Source organism: Cibotium barometz, chromosome 11 (assembly GCF_041138505.1).
Source record: "Cibotium barometz isolate CiBa-2024 chromosome 11, ASM4113850v1, whole genome shotgun sequence".
Taxonomy (NCBI): domain Eukaryota; kingdom Viridiplantae; phylum Streptophyta; class Polypodiopsida; order Cyatheales; family Cibotiaceae; genus Cibotium; species Cibotium barometz.
The window spans coordinates 6,751,817-6,771,064 of record NC_141056.1 but is presented as its reverse complement, the minus strand read 5'-3'; the positions used below and the strand labels follow the sequence as shown (position 1 = coordinate 6,771,064).

At 45.3% G+C, this 19,248-nt stretch overlaps 1 protein-coding gene across 2 annotated transcripts in view; it reads left to right on the top strand.

Annotated features, from left to right (window-relative positions):
• The first annotated feature begins 545 nt into the window (after positions 1–545).
• The window catches only part of LOC147633700 (uncharacterized), a 59,856-nt gene continuing 41,153 nt past the window's right edge, over positions 546–19,248 (top strand). The window contains exons 1-4 of one of the 2 annotated variants that reach the window (XM_086804709.1): positions 546–1,049; positions 1,279–1,635; positions 1,760–2,775; positions 2,877–2,966. In XM_086804709.1, the coding sequence (XP_086660835.1) occupies positions 1,545–1,635; positions 1,760–2,775; positions 2,877–2,966 (1,197 nt within the window). In that variant the 5' untranslated portion in view covers positions 546–1,049; positions 1,279–1,544. Of the gene's footprint in view, positions 1,636–1,759; positions 2,776–2,876; positions 2,967–19,248 lie in introns of both variants that reach the window. The other variant, XM_086804708.1, reaches the window with a different exon arrangement.

Here is a 19,248-nt window from a genome sequence, read left to right as displayed (position 1 = left end):
CTAAGTCCCAAAAATCCCCATGGTATACTTTGAGTTCACCCCTAGTTCACTTGCCCGACGAGAATCCGACTGTCTAGATTAGGCAAGATCGTAACGCCTCTTTTCAGCCTTAGATCCCTCCTGATTCATAATGTGTCATTTAGTCCCGTGGACTAGCATGTGTATTACACATACATACATTTGTGTATATAAATACATACATAATAATATATGTATGTACACTTTAGTTTTGTAAATAACCTGAAATTTTTGCTGGTATATATTAAAATGATTTATTAGAACGTTAAACTGTATAATAAAACGATCTTGGTGGCTTATTACCAACGTGTATATATATATATATATAGTACATTATCGATAGTTTTGAAGAAAAGATGCAACCGCTTGAAACTAACTTGGGAGTGACACGGGGCGCGAATCTGGAGAGGAATCCGACGGTGTAGGGGGCGCAATCGCGAACCAGAGGGTAGAGCTTCGGACCAACGGTCTGTGAAATTATCTGATTTTTTGCATTTTTTTAAAATGTTTTCTTTAACGCCCTTCAATTTTTAGTTTTATCGGCCCTCGTCGTCTTCTTCTCCGCTACGCCTTGTTTGCCATAGCCATCGCCTTGCGAAGCTTTTTTGTCCTGTTTTCTTCCTCGCTTTCTTGCCACTTCACCTGATTGGTCTTGGCCTACCCTCGCCAGCACGCAGAGGTTTCTTTCCCGGCTCTCTTCTTGGCCTTCAAGGATTGACAGATTAGGGTTTGGACATCCTCTGGTTTTGGACAGATTAGGTTTTAGCTGGATTGCAATCTTGACTCCGGCTAAACACAAGGAAATGACCCCTCCACAGATCTTCTTCTCGTTCTTCTTTTAAAGTTTTACGAGCGCCAGGTGCTCTCTAGGGTTTCTGCTGGAAAAATCGCAGAAGCGAAACTTAGCTAAACCCTAATATCTTGCTTAGCGCATGTTCAAACGGCCCTTGTCTTGCGGGCAGAGGGTTTCTCTGGCAGATTTTCGATTGCAGGTCGTGATTATTCATCCGTTGCCTTGGCGTTTGCCGCAGGTTGGCTTCCCATCTTGAAGGCTGCTGAATGTCCGTCTATTATGTCTGCACGGGGCTTCACTTTTTTAGCTTTTTCCATGGTTGCTGTTTAGGGTACATGTTAGGAAATATCTTCAGGGTCAGCTTTTGCCATGGTCGTTGACTGGGGCATCTATCAGGGTCAGCTTTTGCTCTAGGGCACATATGCGATGGCTACAGGGTTTTAGCTTTTGCCATGACTCTTGTGTAGGGGGCATAGGACCAGTGGATCGTCTCAGATTCGGGTACCGTCTCACGCTATCCAGAATCAGGTCTCGCATGGTAAAACCAGTTTTTTTCATCGCCTGCACACAGGATTTTTTGAGTTCAACAGTCACTTTGAGGTTCACCCTCCGAAGGCATCTGGAGGGGGCCGGTCACCAGTCCTACTGTTCAAAAATCTCTAGAAGGTGAAATGAATCACTAGGTCGTCTAGTAGCAGCTCTGGGACATCCACGACGATGGTAAATATTTCTGATGGCGAGAAGTGAACCGTCTTTAATCCCAGAATGGCTCAAGGGAGCTTCTGGGGGTGCCTTGGCATCGCCTCAGCCAGGTTTCTACCAAGGTATTTTTTCATATGGCTTGCTGCTGCAGATTTTGTTGCTTTTTTGTACTGCACAATGCACCTTGCTGTTTTCTGTTTCTACTCACTGAATGCTTAACGGTGAGGCTGTTACCTCATCGTGCAGATGATGGAGGCAGCCCATTCTTTCCCAGGTCTAGGGCTACACAACAAGTTGCAGGTGTTCACACAGATTACGATTCTCCTCGGGGATCAGCCACTTTTGATCGGATCTCTTTTTCTTCTGCTCGGAGAGGGCACAGCAGCAATAGCCTTGAGAGAGTGGGTGTTGACAGAGAAAATCACACCCAAGGGTGGTCACATCCTAGCTTGACACGGAGTGGCTCCTCAAAACGTAGCTATGATACACCAGATAGGGAATGGGAATGGGATGGACATAGGGGTGATGTTGTTTGTGAACGAGAACGGGAACAAGACAGTGAGAGAGACTTTCGGCCCAGGGAAAGAGAGATGCTTTCTGGGTTTGGTTCAGATGAGAGAGAGAGAGACAGGGACCATTTGGAGAATGGAAAACTGCGGATTTCTATACCAGGAATGCCAGGAAAGTATGATGCGGATGCCAAGTTGAGACGCTCACAGTCTATGGGATTGTCTCCCAGGATTTCTGACAGTAATGTGCGGAAATTGAATGAGATGGTTAATATCTCATCACCCGTGCCTTCTGTGAGTGGGGCTTTGGCAACCAGCATGCAGAAAGCTGTTTTTGAACGGAACTTTCCATCTCTTGGTGCTGATGATAAACCAGGGGGTCTGCTTACGAGTTCTGGAAGTACTTCTATTGCTAGCCCACGTCCTCTTTGGCAGATTTCTTCACGCTCAGATTTAGGTAGAGCGTCTTCACCTGGATTGGCTGGGGGTTTTGGTGTTCCCATTCCAACCACTCCATCATCTATTAATGGGGGATGTGGAGGAGGTGATCTTTGGAGCTCTGCACTTGCTGAAGCACCTACTTCCAATGGTAATTTGCAAAACAACAGCTTGGGAGTGAATGTTCTTCCTGTCAGCAGTTCTGGAGTGTCATCATCTGTTACTTCTGTGCCTAGTCCTGCAGCAACTGTCACTGTGTTGAATATGGCAGAGGCTTTAACTCAAAACCCTCCACGTGTGCGCACACCTCCGCAGGTAATTATCATTATCTGGGTCTGTTGCCCTTTGTGCTCTTTACATTGCCAATTTTCAGTTTAACATGGTGCAGAACATTTTTTGTGTCCTTTTGTATGCAGTTATCTGCTGAAAGCCAAAGGTTGGAGGAGCTTGCGTTGAAGCAGTCTAGGCAGCTGATTCCGATGATGCCTTCCTTGCCTAAGACCATGGTAGCTCTATGACTCCTGCAAATTTTTGTTCCTTTGCTTATTTCCTGAACTGAATCAGCTAGAATTTTGATCAATGCCCTTCGCTGTAAAATCACAAGAAGACTTCCACTTGAAATAGAGTCCCATAAACTTGCAAAATTAACATTGGAGTGATACAAATCTTGCATGACAGATAGGTCTCCATGTGAAGCAACTTAAACTGCAGCCACATTTGGTCTCCTAGACAATGCATCTGCCAATCAGAAAATAAAACATAGAGGAAGTTTACCATCCTCACATGCTTGTCTGAGAGCTTGGTTTGCGTAAGAAAGTAGTTTAGGCTTTGGTGATCCAACTTTACTATGAAATCAGCCCCAAGAGGGTAGTGTTTCCATATGGTCAAGGCATGAATTACAGCCAATAACTCTTTCTCATAGATACCCAAGAAAAGCTCAGCATCATGCAAATGATGGCGCTGATAAGCCACAGCATGTTCGCCTTAGTTTAGGAAGATTCAAAGGTACAAAGAGCTCGAAGCAGAGATCCAGAGATTCAAGCTTTGATGGAGAGAAGAGCTAAAGCTAGAGCTGAAGCTAAAGTCTTTGAAGACTTTCTTATGGAGAAGGTTGCTGTGATTGATGGTGTTGTGCAGCGAAAGACTACCTCAGCGTGAAAGGAGTCTCTACTTTAGAAAAGTCAGACCATGAAATTTACTTCATCCACCATCATCAGAGGAGGTAGTCAAGTTGGAACCTCGAAGTCCCACCATACTCAAGCCACCTCGAAAATCCTCACAAGAACAAGGAGAAAGGTTGAAGGAAACCCTATTCCCATAAGACAAGTTTCCAAAGCAATGAAATCATATGTTTTCTCATACTTGCTTTTTGTACAAGACTCTAAAAATAAAGAGGCTGAGAGAGGATTGATTTCTTAAAGAGGTATGAAGATTGTTTTGTAGATTCTCTACCACCACCAGATAGGCCAGAGGATCTTCAGATTGACCTTATTCTTGGGAGTTTGCCTCCAAACCAGCCACCTTACCGCGCAAGCCTAACCGAGCAGGAGGAGATTAGGTAAATGAGTTATTGGAAAAGGGTTTGATTAGGCCTAGTTCTGTTAGCAGTCATCTCCTGTCTGTACATATACACCAGGGCCTTTGTTGTGGGTGTGCCCGCTCGGATTAGGTGTGTTCTCATTTTTTTTCCACTCTCCATATTTTTCCTATTTTTTTTTCCCTTTTTTTTTTGCTGTGGGAGGCTGTCCTGAGTGGTCCAGGTGTTAGTCTATTGGTCCTGCTTCTCTCTACTGCTGGTCAACTCCACACGTGTGAGGGCCGACCTTGAGAAGCTGGCCGACTGGTGACATGCTGGTCGTGGACTTTCTGCTACTGTCAGCTGTCTCTACAGCAGGCCGACTACACGTGGGGCATGGCCCTCCACTTGTTGTATCATATTTTTAGGATTTTCTTGTGTATATAGAGCAGAGTTACACGCCTCTCTCTCTCTCTCTCTCTCTCTCTCTCTCCCCTTCTCCATTGCTGTATTTTTCTGCAGTGCACTTGCTCGTGTTCTCAGATTTTGTCATCATCTCTAGGCTCTTGATAGATCTTGGGAATTGTGTGAGCAAGAGAGGGGCTGTTTTGTTGCTGATTGGTAGACTGTTTTGGGAAGAAGAGAAGCAAGAGGAAGGTGGGCTGATTTGCTGGACAGCCACTTGTAGGTTTAAGTTCTTCTTTGTTCCCACCCACCCACCCTTTTCAGTTACATCCCCGCAATGGCAGATTTACTTGAGATGGCTGAGAAGCATGTGAAGATCCCGACACTCCCCATGTTCTCGGTCGACCATCAGTTGGATGGGAATAACTACGGCATCTGGAAGGTAATGATGGAATCTGTTTTGGAGTCTTATGACCTTGCTGATTTCATTGTTGTTGGGGTTCCACGGCCGGAGGTAGAGGAAGGGGAGTTACCCTCGATTGAGAAGGACCACGAGGCACATGCACAGTTGTGGGATCGTGTCAATGCTATGGTCCGTTCTTTCATTTTCCTCAACTTCACACCATAGGTAACCAATCTTATCAAGCATATGACGTTGGCCAGAGGTATATGGCAGCATTTGGCTTCTCTTTACAACAGGGTATCACCCATGAAGAGGATTTCCTTGGCAGTACAGATGCGGGCTATGAATCCTGCAAGATCGTTGACGATGCGGAAGCACGTTAACAAGCTGCAGGCTCTTCAGCAGGAAGTTCTTCAGGTTGGGAAGGAGATATTATCGGAGGATATTGCCATAACGTTGCTGTCGCATTTGCCCTCTCCGTACTCAGCATTCTACTCTTCTTTGATTACTAGTGGCAGGCTCAGCACCATCACATGGGAGGAGCTTGTGCCCATGGTCTTGGACCAAGAGGAAAGATTCTCGAACTGTCACCAGCTTGGACATTTCCAAGTATGAAAGGGGTTTGGTGGACTCCAGGATGTCTAAATATTTGGAAAGTACAAGCTTTGGGAATGGGAGATTATCCTAGAATACAAAGGACCACACTCCTAAAATTTAGGAGAGTTGCTATTTTTGGTCCGACTCTGATGGAAATTCTGTTCGCGTCATTACATCTGGAATTGAGCAGATACCAAGAGTTGGCAAAGTGCCTATGACAGAATGTCTACCGGTTGGGATATATTTAGAGAGAGAGTTTATGGAAGGACCCATCTCTTAGATTGGGACATGTGGCAAGAAAGTGGACCAAAGTGAGACAAGTGGCCTGACACTTGTTAGAAAGTGGATCAAACGGAGACAAGTGGCCTCACACACGTCACTCCAGCTATTGTGTGGTTCTCCACTTGTCATGCCTTCCCTTGCCATTTTAGCTCATGGGAGGCCCAAATCTATAAATTGGAGCCCTTTCTCTTCATTAATGGAGGCTCTCTTGCTGCACACTAGCCTCTACCACGGTTACAGGTTGCCCTAATGATGGCTACTCTCTTTCTCTCTCTCTTGAAGGCTGCCCATGAAGAATACCGGCTGTTGGGGACTGTTTTGGAGGCTTTCATCGCGAAGAAATACTGAAGGCAAGGGTATTTAATCATTTATTATGATTTCTAGCCATTGTACTTGTTGTACTAGCCCTTGTATCGGCTGTACCAGCTTTTGTACTTACTGTACTAGCCACTGTACCTGTTGTAGTAGTCAATGCACATGCTGTACCAGCATTTGTACTTGTTGTATCAACCATCGTACTTGCTGTACCAGCCACTGTATCGGCTGTACCAGCCATTGTACCTGTTGTACCGGCTGAATGGAGAGTTGTACTTGCTATACCAGCTCTATTGCATGAAGACAACTGGTTTTTGGGAAAGAATCAGTACCCACACGGAGGTATATGGATTATATTGTTGGCTCGGCATTTCTACAACCTATGTTCCGTCTTGGTTGCCTCGTGTTGGGCTTGTTATGGCATTTGTATATGGATAATCCGGCATCTCCCGTGGGGAGAGTAAGGCCCTCAAAGCTTGTACATGATATTATTCTCCTTGGGTAATAAAATACTCCAAGGAGGGGGTCGGCCCATTCCGACCTCTATGTGGTGTCACATGTGCAAGATCCATTTTCAGCATTTGTGGATGTTTTGTCCAGCTTTTATGTTTTATGCAAAGTGATGATGGATATGTGTTAAGGTAGTGGTCATGTTTAAGTGTTTTGATATGCATTGATGGTATCAACAAGTGTGTCAAAGGCCCTAGTCCCCCAGGCACCGCCGCGAGTTACACGAACCCTCCACAAGGCGGAGGTTCGGAGGCCTTAATTGGCCAATGGTCGAAAGGCCGTAACAACAAGGGCAAAGGGAAGGCTTCATCGGAGAAGTCTTTTGAGAAGATGTCCGACTCAGACCGCGAGAAATTGAAGGCAGAGAGGACTTGTAATGATTGTGGGGAGAAAGGCCACTATTGGAGGCATGTCTCAAGCGGAGTACCGAGAAGGGTGCCAAATCCTCAGCAGCAACTGTGAAGACTCCAGCTTTTGTGCACTTGGAGGTGATGGACATCGATGTTTCATTTTCTTCAGGCAGGGAGGAAGTTGGGGTACTCTCCGCTCTACGGATTCTCGGGAGTGGATTCTAGACAGTGGTGCTTCCAGGCACATGACTCCTTCCTGTTCAGCTTTACAAGATCTCTGCAGGTACTCTGATCACATTCTTACTGGAGATACATCCACTATCCCAGTTCACAGTGAGGGCAGGATGGAGATAGTTCCCGATGGCATAGGGGGGAAGCATTCCTCCTAGGTGTTGTATGTTCTATCACTTGGTTTTCATTTGTTGTCAGGGCATCAGGTTTGCAAGACTGGCTTACGGGTGGAGTTTGATGAGCATTTTGTTACTCTCTGAGACAAGGCAACAGGCCAGGTAGTTTGGGAAGGCGGAGTGGAGAATGGAGTTTACAAACTTTCAGGACTCTCTCCTCCAGGTCCTCAGTTTTGTGATGAGTGGCAGTCTGGTCATGGCCACTTAAGTGTGGATACGTTGCAGGTGCAGGCTTTCCTGAACCAGATGGTGGATAGCTTGCCAGATGATGGCAGCATTTGGCAGGAACTTTCTAGTATAGGTGATGGTAATTCTTGTGTTTGTCAGTCAGAGGAAACTTTACAGATAACCTATGCTCTGATGTCTCGTAGTATTGGGGACAAAGAAACTCCTGTAGATGAGGAAGTTCTTTCCACGGAGACCTATTGGAAAGCCAGGCAGGTGGCAGTTGATTACTTGCAGAAGGAGGTGGATGTTGCACATTCTCCAGGCTTTGTGGTTCCGGATTTAGAGGGGGTTGGTTACAGGTTTCCAGTGGTTTTCAGCAGGTTTCCAGGACTTGGCATCCCACCGTAATAGGTGTTGATCCTTGTGAGCAGTATGATGCCTCCTTGACTCGGAAGCAGAATGGTTCATTGATTTGGTTGATGTATACCAGATTGGACGGGAGCTTCTTGATGAGGCTGTTGAGCTCATGTTTGCAGAGGACTCTTTGGGAGGCAGGATTGCGTATCTTGTGGTTTCTGCAGCATGCGAAGGATCTTGGACTTTTTTACACAGGAGGGGGATTGATGATGGAGTCAGACTCCACGGTCGTAGTGACTCAGATTGGGAGGAGAGCCAGACACGAGGACCTTTACATCAGGCTACAATTTTTTCCTTGGCTCAGGAGCAGTAAGAGGCAGCTATCTCTTGCCTTGTCGTGGACAGAGGCAGAGTACCGGGCTGCTTGTGGTGCTGCTTGCGAGGTGGTGAGGTTGTAGAGGTTACTTGGCAAGATTGGGTTTCCACTGGTGGAACCCACGGTCATCCAGAAGCATTTTGTTCGTGAGAAGATCGTTGTTGATGACATCTTGCTAGAGTTCTCCTTGACGGAGGACAGTGCGGTGGACCTCTTCATGAAGTCTCTATCTCAGGCTTTGCTCTGGCGGCACTCCAGCTCCCTGGGGTTGGTTTCACATCCAGGAGCTGAGAGGGGGTGTTAGCAGTCATCTCCTGTCTGTACATATACACCAGGGCCTTTGTTGTGGGTTTGCTCGCCCGGATTAGGTGTTTTCTCATTTTTCCCTATTTTTTTTCCTTTTTTTCTGCTGTGGGAGGCTGTCCTGAGTGGTCTAGGTGTTAGCCTATTGGTCTTGCTTCTCTTTGCTGCTGACCGACTCCACACGTGTGAGGGCCGACCCTGAGAAGCTGGCCGACTGGTGACATATGCTGGTCGTGGACTTTCTGCTACTGTCAGCTGTCTCTACAGGAGGCCGACTGCACATGGCCCCCCACTTGTATCATATTTTCGGGATTTTCTTGTGTATATAGAGCAAAGTTACACACCTCTCTCTCTCCTTCTCCATTGCTGTATTTTTCTACAGTGCACTTGCTCGTGTTCTCAGATTTTGTTATCATCTCCGCTGCATATTCAGACAAGTTCCTCACCCTTTTGCTCTCCAGTATTGTTAATCTAGAGAAGAAGGATGGGTATTGGCACGTGCGTGGATTATAGAGCCCTCAACAAGATTATATAAAGAACAAGTTCCCCATGTGGGGGCGAAAGGACCAGATGTACGAGAGATTAGAGCAAAACAACACATCATGAAATATGTGAGTGAGTCTATATATAATGGTGAGTGAACATATGTACAAGAGCCCTCTGATGTGAGGTGACTCTGAGTAGAAAGACCAGTGCAGAAGCAAAGATGATGTCGGAGCTGAAGCACAGTCGATGACGAAGGCTTGCGTCGATGTGAGGCAAAGCATTCCGAGAGGTAGTTGGTGTTGAAGGCTTGCGTCGGTGGAAGCAGTGGCACTCCGAGGTGGTAGTGGTAGAGGTGATGCAGGCTCTGGTGACAAGGACGTTGCTGTACCTGAGGTGGTAGATGAAGAGCAGAGAGGGCTGCTGTCGCGTGTGGTGATGGTGCAAGTTATGAGGACAAGGATACTGCAAGACCTGAAGGGTGTAGGCTCTCTGATGACAAGGGTGTTGCGTACCTGAGGGGTGCAAGCTATGGTGACAAGGGTGCTGCGTACTTGGGGGGCGGTGAGGAGCAGAGAGGGCTGCCGTTCCGAGTGGTGCAAGCTTTGGTGACATGGGTGCTGTGTACCTGAAGTGGTAAGGAGCAAAGAGGGCTGCTGTCCCGAGTGGTGCAAGCTGTGGTGACACAGGTGCTGCGTACCTGAAGTGGTGTCGATTGTGAAGATAAGTAGAGAGTGGGCTGCCGTCCCGATAGTATGATGTAGCAGAGAGTGGGCTGCTGTCCCGATGGTGAGAGCTGAGGAAAAACGCTGAAGTGCTCTATGTAGCAGAGGGGGTTGCTGTCCCATGAGCTGTGATAAAACACTGACGATAAGCTGATGTAAGTGCTGATGATGTGCTGATGTAAGCGCTGATAAATGCTGATGTAAACGCTGATGATGTGCCGATGAATGCTGATGTAAATGCTGATGATGTGCTGATGAATGCTGATGTAAAGGCTGAATGCTGCTGTCCCACGGGGTGGCCTGTAGCAGAGAGTGGGCTGCTGTCCCGTAATGTGGCCAGATGAGAAAACGCTGAGGTGGTCCTGCCAGACGAGGATGATGAAGCTATGTGATGTACTTGGGAGAATGAGCAGCAACATATGAAGTGGTACCGGGTATGATCAATGATGCGGTACACCAATGATGACTGATAAGGAAAAGCTATATATACTATGGGTGACTGCTGTTTGGTCAGCAGCAAAGACGCAAAATCCCCAAATAAAACCAAAATATCCAGAAAAATCTCCTTTTTAGGGCTGGGAAAAATACTATTTTCACACACCCCATACCCAGGATTGATGATATCCTAGACAGGTTGGATGGATCCTAAGTGTTCAGTAGGTTATACTTGAAGAGTGGCTATCATCAAATTAGGATTGCTCCAGAGGATGTGCACAAAACAGAGTTGAGAACTACCTTTGGGCTATATGAATTTCTTGGATCACCCCTTGGTCTCACCAATGCCCCGGCCACATTTAACTGGATGATGGATAGAATCTCTAGAGCCCATCCAAAATTCACAGGTACTTTCTTTGATGATATCTTAGTACATTCTAATGATGAGGAAGGGCATAAAAAGCATTTGGATATTGTTTTTTAAGAATTGAGAAAGAACAAGCTTTATGTAAGCAAAAGCTCAAGTTGCTTTTGGAGAAGGTTATATAAACCCCTTAAGTGGGCTTCTTGCCACACATCTCTCAAGTTTTCAAGCTCTCAAGTTCTCTAGCACTTTTATTGTGCAAAGATCGAAATTTCTCTCTTGTCCTCTTCAAGATGTCGACCCAAGAATCGGAGTTGGAGCCCCTTGTCGAACGCAAAGGCTTGCCGACTACGGAAGATACCGATGCCAATCTTTTTGACAGTTGTGTGTCAAAATCTGATTTCCAAGAGTTCAAAGTAGCTCTCGAAGCTTCTTCTTCGGAACGTCAGGCACAAATCGCCGCCCAGATGCAAGCTTTGCAGAAACTCCATCTCTCTCTTGACCACTACCCTATCTACTCTTTCGGGTATGGATACCTTGGCCTCTGCTTTAGGCCCCAACATTACTCCGGAACAGTTCGGGGGCGAGCAAAAGCAGCGTACCAAGGAGATCGTGGACACTTGGCTACATAAGTGGCAGGTCCATTTTCAGTTTCATCCATATGATGATGGAAAAAAGATCCAGTTATCAGCAAGTTTCCTCTCAGGCAAAGCTTTGCTTTGGTGGAAGGAACTCAACCCTAAGCCAACGACTTGGGCACAATTTGAAGACGTCTTCAAGAAGGAATTCCTCAAGAAAGAGGATGATTATGATGTTGTTGCCCGGTTTACAGCTTTGACCATGACCTCGTAGCACCTCACTTATGAGGTCTACCTCCAAAAGTTTAGGGACTTGCAAATGAAAGCTACAAAGATGGATCCCACTACTCTTTTCGGAGCTGGTTTACTAGACTCATACCGTTCACAGGTTAAAAATAACAAATGCAAAACATTGGACGAGGCCATTCATTCAGCTCGTATCTATGACAATACAATGGTCTCTTCCAAGTCTAAACCCGTTACCGAGCAGGGGAACAAGCATAAAAGAAAGTTCTCCGCACCAATGGCTAACACGACTGAAGGAAAGTCTTCGGACCAACCTTCGAAGAATTCAAGTTCGACACCAACGAAGAAGAAATGTCTCCTTAGAGCTTTGAAGCTCAAGAAGGAGGGACGACGTTTCATCTGCGAAGAAAAAGCACACATGCGTAACGAGTGCCCGAAGCAAAAAGGTGTAAAGACCAACGCAGGATCCAAGCCAAAGGTAGCTAACCAGTTGTCTTTGACAGGTACGTCAGTTACTGTACTTTCTCACCCTAGTTCATGTTCTGATTGTCTGTTCAACGTTTTTGGCTTGCATGATCTTCTTGGAGTTTATGAAGAAGTGAATGGCCATAGAATCCACATTATTCGAGACCCTGGCAGCTCACACAATTTTGTTAACTACAAACTTGTGCAAAAATTGAGTCTTGATACGACCCCCAGCAATCATACCTATGAGGTACGTCTACCTGCGGGAAGGCAAATATGGGATCGAAAGGTGGAGATGCTACCAATCCGGATTCAGGACTACAAAGATACTCTGGAATGCTATGTTATCCTTGCAGGATGAGCCAAGCCGAGGAAGATGAGTTGGCTAAACAACTCGAAGATTATTTGAGGACGGGCCAGATCCGTCCAAGTAAATCACCTTTGGGTGCACCTGTGTTGCTTAGGAGAAAGAAGGACAACAATTGGAGAATGTGTATAGATTACAAGAGATTGAACAAGCTGACAATTAAGAACCGTTATCCTCTTCCTAGATCAGATGACCTGATTGACCGGTTAGCAGGAGCGAAATATTTCACGAAGATAGATTTATGTATTGGACTGCTCTATTTCAAGATGGTAGACCGGTTGCTTTTGAAAGTAAAAAGCTTGACGACACTCAATCTCGTTGGCTAACCCTTGAGAAGAAGCTTTATGTTGTGATTCATGCTCTCAAGGTTTGGAGACATTATTTATTTGGCTCTAAGTTTGTGGTATTGACTGATCATTAGTCAATCAAGTATGTGTGATGCGGATGATTTGAGAGGAAGGAAAGCTCGTTGGACTGAGTTAATGCAAGATTTTGATTTTGAGATCCGTTATCGGAAAGAGTCCATGAATAGTGTTGCAGATGCGCTTAGTCGAATTAGAGAGGTGAATACTTTGTCGTTCACCGAGATTTCTACTGACTTATTTCAGTCATTGAGAGGGCTTTGCAGGACTGGTAGTTATTTTGGTCAGAAGATCCAGGACAGGAGCTCATTGATTGACCAAGACTCAATGACTGAGTAGTCTACTGTTCAAGCTACAGGAGGCCAATGGATGATTCGGAATGGTTTACTATTCCGTAATGACAAAATTTGTGTACCATAGATCCCGGACATTCGGTCCAAGATTCTTAGTGTCACGACGCCCCTTCTGCTGGACACCCTAGGTACACAAGACACTATCATTAGTGAAACACACTTTTTATTGGCCAAAGATGAAAGGATATGTAGAAGATTATGTTCTCAAGTGTCAAATTTGTCAAGCAAATAAAGTCGAACGCTTTAGACAGGCTGGGTTGTTGCATCCTTTGCAAATCCCAGGTAATAAATGGGAAAGTATTTCCATGGATTTTATTACCAGATTGCCAAGAACACATCAAGGCCACGATTCTATTTGGGTTGTGGTAGATCGCTTGACAAAAATGGCTAGATTTTTTACCGACCCGGAAGACTATTACAGCTACGCAATTAGCACGGCAGTTTATCGAGCAATTGTTTAGACTGTACGGGTTACCGTAGGACATAGTCACTGATAGGGACTCTAAGTTTACGAGTGATTTTTGGAAACTTGTTTTTGAGAAGTTGAAAACAACTTTGAATTTGAGTTCCTCATATCATCCTCAATTTGATGGCCAGACTGAATCAGATTTTGAAGGATATGCTTTGGGCATATGTATCCAAAAGACAGAGTTCATGAGAGGATTATCTTCCTATGTTAGAATTTGCATATAACTAAACTAAGCATACGAGTACAGGTTTTAGTCCTTTCATACTTATGTATGGTTTTCAACCTAGATTACCTGTTACAGTAGGATTCTCAGGACTTCAGTATGATGCAGCAGGTAATTTTTTGCAAGATATGGAAGAAACGTTACAAGTTGCGAAGGAATCTATTAGAAGTGCTCAAGATCGAGATAGATTTTATTCTAATAGACATCATTCACCCAGAGAGTTCTCTGAAGGAACGATGGTGTATTTGCGAGTTTCGAAAGATTCCGAGACTTTACGGACAGGTCGATCTCCGAAATTATCTCCTAGATACTGTGGACCATTTCGTATTGCACGAAGGATTGGTTCAGTTGCATATGAATTGGATTTGCCTTCTTATGTGAAAGTTCATCCCGTATTTCATGTCCTTAGACTTAAGGAAGTACTGGGTGGAACAGACCTGTTAGTTACTCCTCAAGAAATCATAGATGTCAAGGACATGACATTTGTTCCGCACGAACCTGAAAAGATTCTTGGATTTCGTGATTGAAAGAAGATTGCGTAATACGCTTATCACGGAATACAAGATCAAGAGGAAGGATCATGTTGAGGAGGACGCTACATGGGAGACATTGACTACTCTCGAAGTGTGGACGTTCCATGACCGGCCAAGAGCCTATAAAAGGGTGGCCAAGGTTAGTCATTAGTCATATAGAGTCTCGCGAGATTTGTGAGAGCTCTATGGTCTGGAGCTTGGATCTAGTGCAGACGTGCACCTGCTTTACGCAGCGAGGCCGACAGCAATCTCGAGGCCCGCGAGGGTAGCTTCGTGGCGGTATGGGACGTCGCGAGGTGGAGATTGGTCGGTACGTCAACCTAGTTAGCTCAGCTCGTGGCTCGGTGGGGATAGCCAAGAATGTGGGCTTGCCCACGGCTGTCATGGTTGGGAGGTGAGTCAGGCCTGCACGGCTGTCATGGTTGGGAGGTGAGTCAAGCTTGCACCCCCCTTCTTGTTTATTTGTTTGTCTGCAGGTTTCGAGTCTCGAACCAGGAGTGTTCTACGAGGAGATCCTTTGGGGTATTGACAGTTCTTGCATGCCATAGATGCATCATGCATCCATGGCAGGCACAGTGGTGACAATTGAGTACATTTGGCGACACATTCGAGAGGCTATCATGGAGATTGGGCCACAGAATATAGTGCAGGTGATCACTGATAATGGCTCAAACTGTGTCTCCATGGGAAGGATGCTTGAGGAGGAGTTTCCTGCCATTCTTTGGACTCCATGTGCTGCTCATAGCTTGGACTTCCTCATCAAGGATGTGGCAAAGATAGGTTGGGTGTCAGACATCTTTGAGACCTCTCGCATAATGGTAAAGTTTGTGACAAAGAGGCCAAAGGTGCTTGCTATGTATCGGGCACACAGTGACTTAGAGCTTCTCAAACCTTCTCTTCAATCTTGTATAATATCATGTTTACGAGTCATGAGTCGACATTATACTGTATACATTTCATGGCTGTTTTTTTAGGGTTCAAGACATCCGAGCCGTGTGGAACACACGATGGGATTGGTTTCATAGACCAATCCATGCAGTTGTTCACATATTGCATCCTCTTTAGAGAAATGAGGAGCAACACAATAACGAGGAGCTTGAGGATGAATGGCAGCAGTACATCCAGAGATACACAAGAGGGGATGTGGACATGCTAAGACAGCTGGAGGATAAGCTACTTATTTTCCGAAATGGTAGCTTTAAATTTGGTTCGGTGACGGCCAAAATGCAAGAGACACAGCTACAACCAGTGTCATGGTGGGAGAAATATGGCATCAGCACCCCTCACTTGGTGAGTTTTGACTCTTGGTTCTTGAATCTTGCATAAGAATCCACTTGTAGTATACTTATAAGTTATTTCTAATAAGGGCTTCAACTTCTTTTGTTGCAAGAATTATGACAGAAATCCCTCGCCATTCGTGTCCTATCACAGGATTGTAGCTCAGGTCCTTGCGAGAGGAATTGGAGCACTTGGGTCCTCTTCCATACGAAGAAGAGGAATCGGTTGTCCACTGCTCAATTAGAGCGGTTGGTATTTTGTCATTGCAACCTTTGCCTAATTGAGCAAGTGGGCAATCCCATCGAGACTCACCAAGTCAATGTTGATAAAATCGACATTGAGAAAGTGAAAGAAGTCCCAGAGATTCCTCGAGAGGAGCGTGACATTTATGCCATGCTATATGAGGAGATCACAGCACTTGCACGTGTTAGTCGTGCACATTCATCTACAGCAACAAGTGCTAGCTCTAGTGCAACAGGTGAGGCGAGTGCAGCAGCTGAGTCTTCCTCCACATCTGATTCAGATTCTCACAATGAGTCTGAGTCTAACGATGATGAGGATGAGGGGATTGAGGACTTGCAGGACTAGCTATTAGCTGAGTCTTCCTCCACATCTGATTCAGATTCTCACAATGAGTCTGAGTCTAACGATGATGAGGATGAGGGGATTGAGGACTTGCAGGACTAGCTAGACTGAGAGTCGAGAGCCTGAGCCATGTGGCTTATCATGATTTATTATGTATTGTTTATGGGCATTGGGCCATGACTATTGATTCATCATGATTCATGTATGATCATTGATGTGACATGAACACTTTACACTTATAAGTTTTACACTTCAAACTTATAAGTTTTAACCTATGTAGTGTGAGTCGTGAGAGTGTCATGTATGGTTTGACATTGATTATGGATGATTATATGGTTTTTGTTGTTTGTAATTCAAAGACTATAGACTATAGGCTTCAAATTGATGTTTCCATGTATTCTATACATTTAGTGTTATTTTTACACAGTTTATACAGTATATATTTGAAATTTTGTACATGCAAAAACCTGTAGGTAGGAAACTTCGCTCTGATTTTACGAAACCAGTCTGAAACGCGTTTGAAACCTTTAGGAAACCCGTTTCAAACAACCCCCTAACTACTATGGTGGCAACCTTAGTACTTGTGGTGCACACTTCTTCTTCTTCTGAGATTGTGCGTTTTTTCTTGCGGAGAGCCCGAGTAATAGTGAGGGCTATCCTAGTTGATGCCCCTCCTCTTGCACCTTCTTACAGCATATTCTCAGGTCCTGTGTAGCTGTTTTTTTTCTCTCTTATCAAATCAGCATTTTTTTGCTTCCCTCTTCTGGTGGCCTCAAGGTTGGAGGTATTGTAGTGTAACTTGGTTGAACACAATGCTAATCAATATACTTAAATACACTAAGATTTGAAGGACACTTGCTCAAATACAAGAAGTAAATTGCTGAATTGACAAGAGGCATACAATGAGCCGGAACGGCCGACCCCTCCCTTGAGTAAATTGTATTACTATTGGAGAAATTCAATACATAGCTTCACGGGCATCCATTGCCAAATCCTCCATGCCAATGCATATGAAATTCAGCATTTAGAAAACAATGGTATGTCGATGTAGATCACCAAGGAGCTGCCTTGATGCCCGGCCCGGCTTCAGTGCCCATATTCTCTACCATTGGCTCTATGTTCTACCAAGCAAGGTAGCAACATCTTCAAGAGCACATAGGACAAGAGAAATACTACACAGGGCGGCTAAACAAGGAGTCGTGCCCTTCTACTGAGTAAGTAATGACAACACATTGTCCAATTAGCTTACCAGTCTTCATAGAAGTTGTTGCAAGCGGAAGCCTTCGCGTTGGAAGCTTTAGAAGTGTTGATATCTTCGATTTGCCGCAATCCTTCGCGACAAAAGTCTTCAAGAGGATGAAGGGAACCTTGGGAAAGCTTCCCCTATGGTTCAACTTGAGAAAGGAAGGCTGAAATTAGGGTTTTCAACAAAAAGACAAGAAATTACAGCAAAAATGAGAGCTGTTTTGCTGAATTTCAGTCATTGGGAGTGAGTAGGAGAGTGATTAGCACTTGGAAACACTCTTGGAAGCTTGGAAAACACCCTAGCAAATTGGGTATGGCTTTGGAGAGCTTGGAAAAGGAGAGAAATGGTGGAAAAACAGAGTTTTCAGCCTCCAAAAATCCTCATGAAGAGAAAACACGAATTTCTCTTAATAAGTAAGTGAATTGGGGTCCAATCAGGTGAAGGGACATGGGGAGATGCCCATTTATGAGTAAAAAGGGAGGATCAGGTCCTGGACATTGAGTCTTGTCCGCCTCGGGACTTCAGTGAGTGTGAACTTGGAAGCGGTCATAATTTATAAGTGACTTTTGGGCGCCCAAACTTTAATGAAATGGGAACGCACTCACTTATAAATATTGGCCAAGTCCTAAGGGCTATTTGAGCCTAGATTGGGTAATACTTACCACCTGTTCACATGCCACACAACCATGTCAGCAGACAGTTTCACACGCACGGTTCACGGGCGGGCGTCCCCTAGCCCGGAACTACACATAGGTCATGCAGGCATGAAAACAGCATGCAATTTCATTTGCAGGCAAGCACATAAAGATGCTATGCAATGCAGCATTGGCATGAGCAATTTCCGTTCATGAAACCATATAAGACCAGGCGTTTCCAGGCAAGTATATGCAATACCAGACCCAGTGGAAAGCCAATCCTCCAGGCGTTTCCGGGCATGTACACAAAGGCACAAGTCCCAGCGGAAAGCCAAGTCCTCCAGGCGTTTCCGGGCATGTACACAAAGGCACAAGTCCCAGCGGAAAGCCAAGTCCTCCAGATATTCCAGGCATGATAACATCAAGTCCCAGCGGAATATCATATCCAACTATACAGCATGACACATGTCAATCACCTGCATAGGCATATTCCATAAGCCATGGACACCAATCCAATATGTACATAGTGTGAAAGCAAGAGTGAACCATTTGGGTGGCCAAATGGTGACATGTAGAAAGAAGCTTCTGCGTTTTTTCGCTGCAGGAGGATTTTCAGGTGCTGTCCACCCTGTTAGGGCTGCATTTTGGTGGGAGGAATAGACCTACATCAGCGTTTTCTGATTTGGGCAGTTTTGGGCTTACGAGGTTTGGTCCTAATGATTGGATCACCTTCTTGTTATTTTCTGGATGACACAGACAAGTTGGATGGTGGTAGCTTTCAGTCATTTAAGTTGCAGGTTACTTCTAATCTCAGGGAGTATGGTTTGATGGAGTTTCTCTCGTACAAGAATCGGTGCTTACCGGACCTTGGCTCCATGGAGGATGTGTGTCAGTGGAGGAAGACTGACGGACAAATCTATGGCTTTCTCCACCTGAATTGTCAGGATTCGGTTCTTCGACACTTCATCTGTGCTCGTGATGATGCTTCTACTTTCTATGTGTACCAGTTGCTTTGTAACCTGTATGGTGATGCCAGTGATCAACAGATGGTTTCTGCTTCTGCGTGCTCTGCAGCCAGTGATATTGTGGACACTTCTTTTTGTCACGTGCACACCCATCAGGTGTACAAGTGGCATGGCATCATCAAGCATTAATCAGGGCATCTAAGTATTAGTCAGGCATATATCAGCATAAGCATGTATATGGGGGTGTTTTAGCACCAACATCAGTACCTTAGTCTTCATGAGCATGGAAGGCATTTATTTGCATCAGGCCGGGGCTGTTAGCATCAGCCGACAACACTTTATGACCAGCCAACAGCATGGTATGGGCAGCCGACAGCAGTTAGGCATTTATGGCAAGTCGTGAGCATCTGGGGGGCTGGCCGACTGCAGCACACTGGCCGACCAGCATCATTCCCACATATATATAAGAAGCGCATCCATTCAGCCC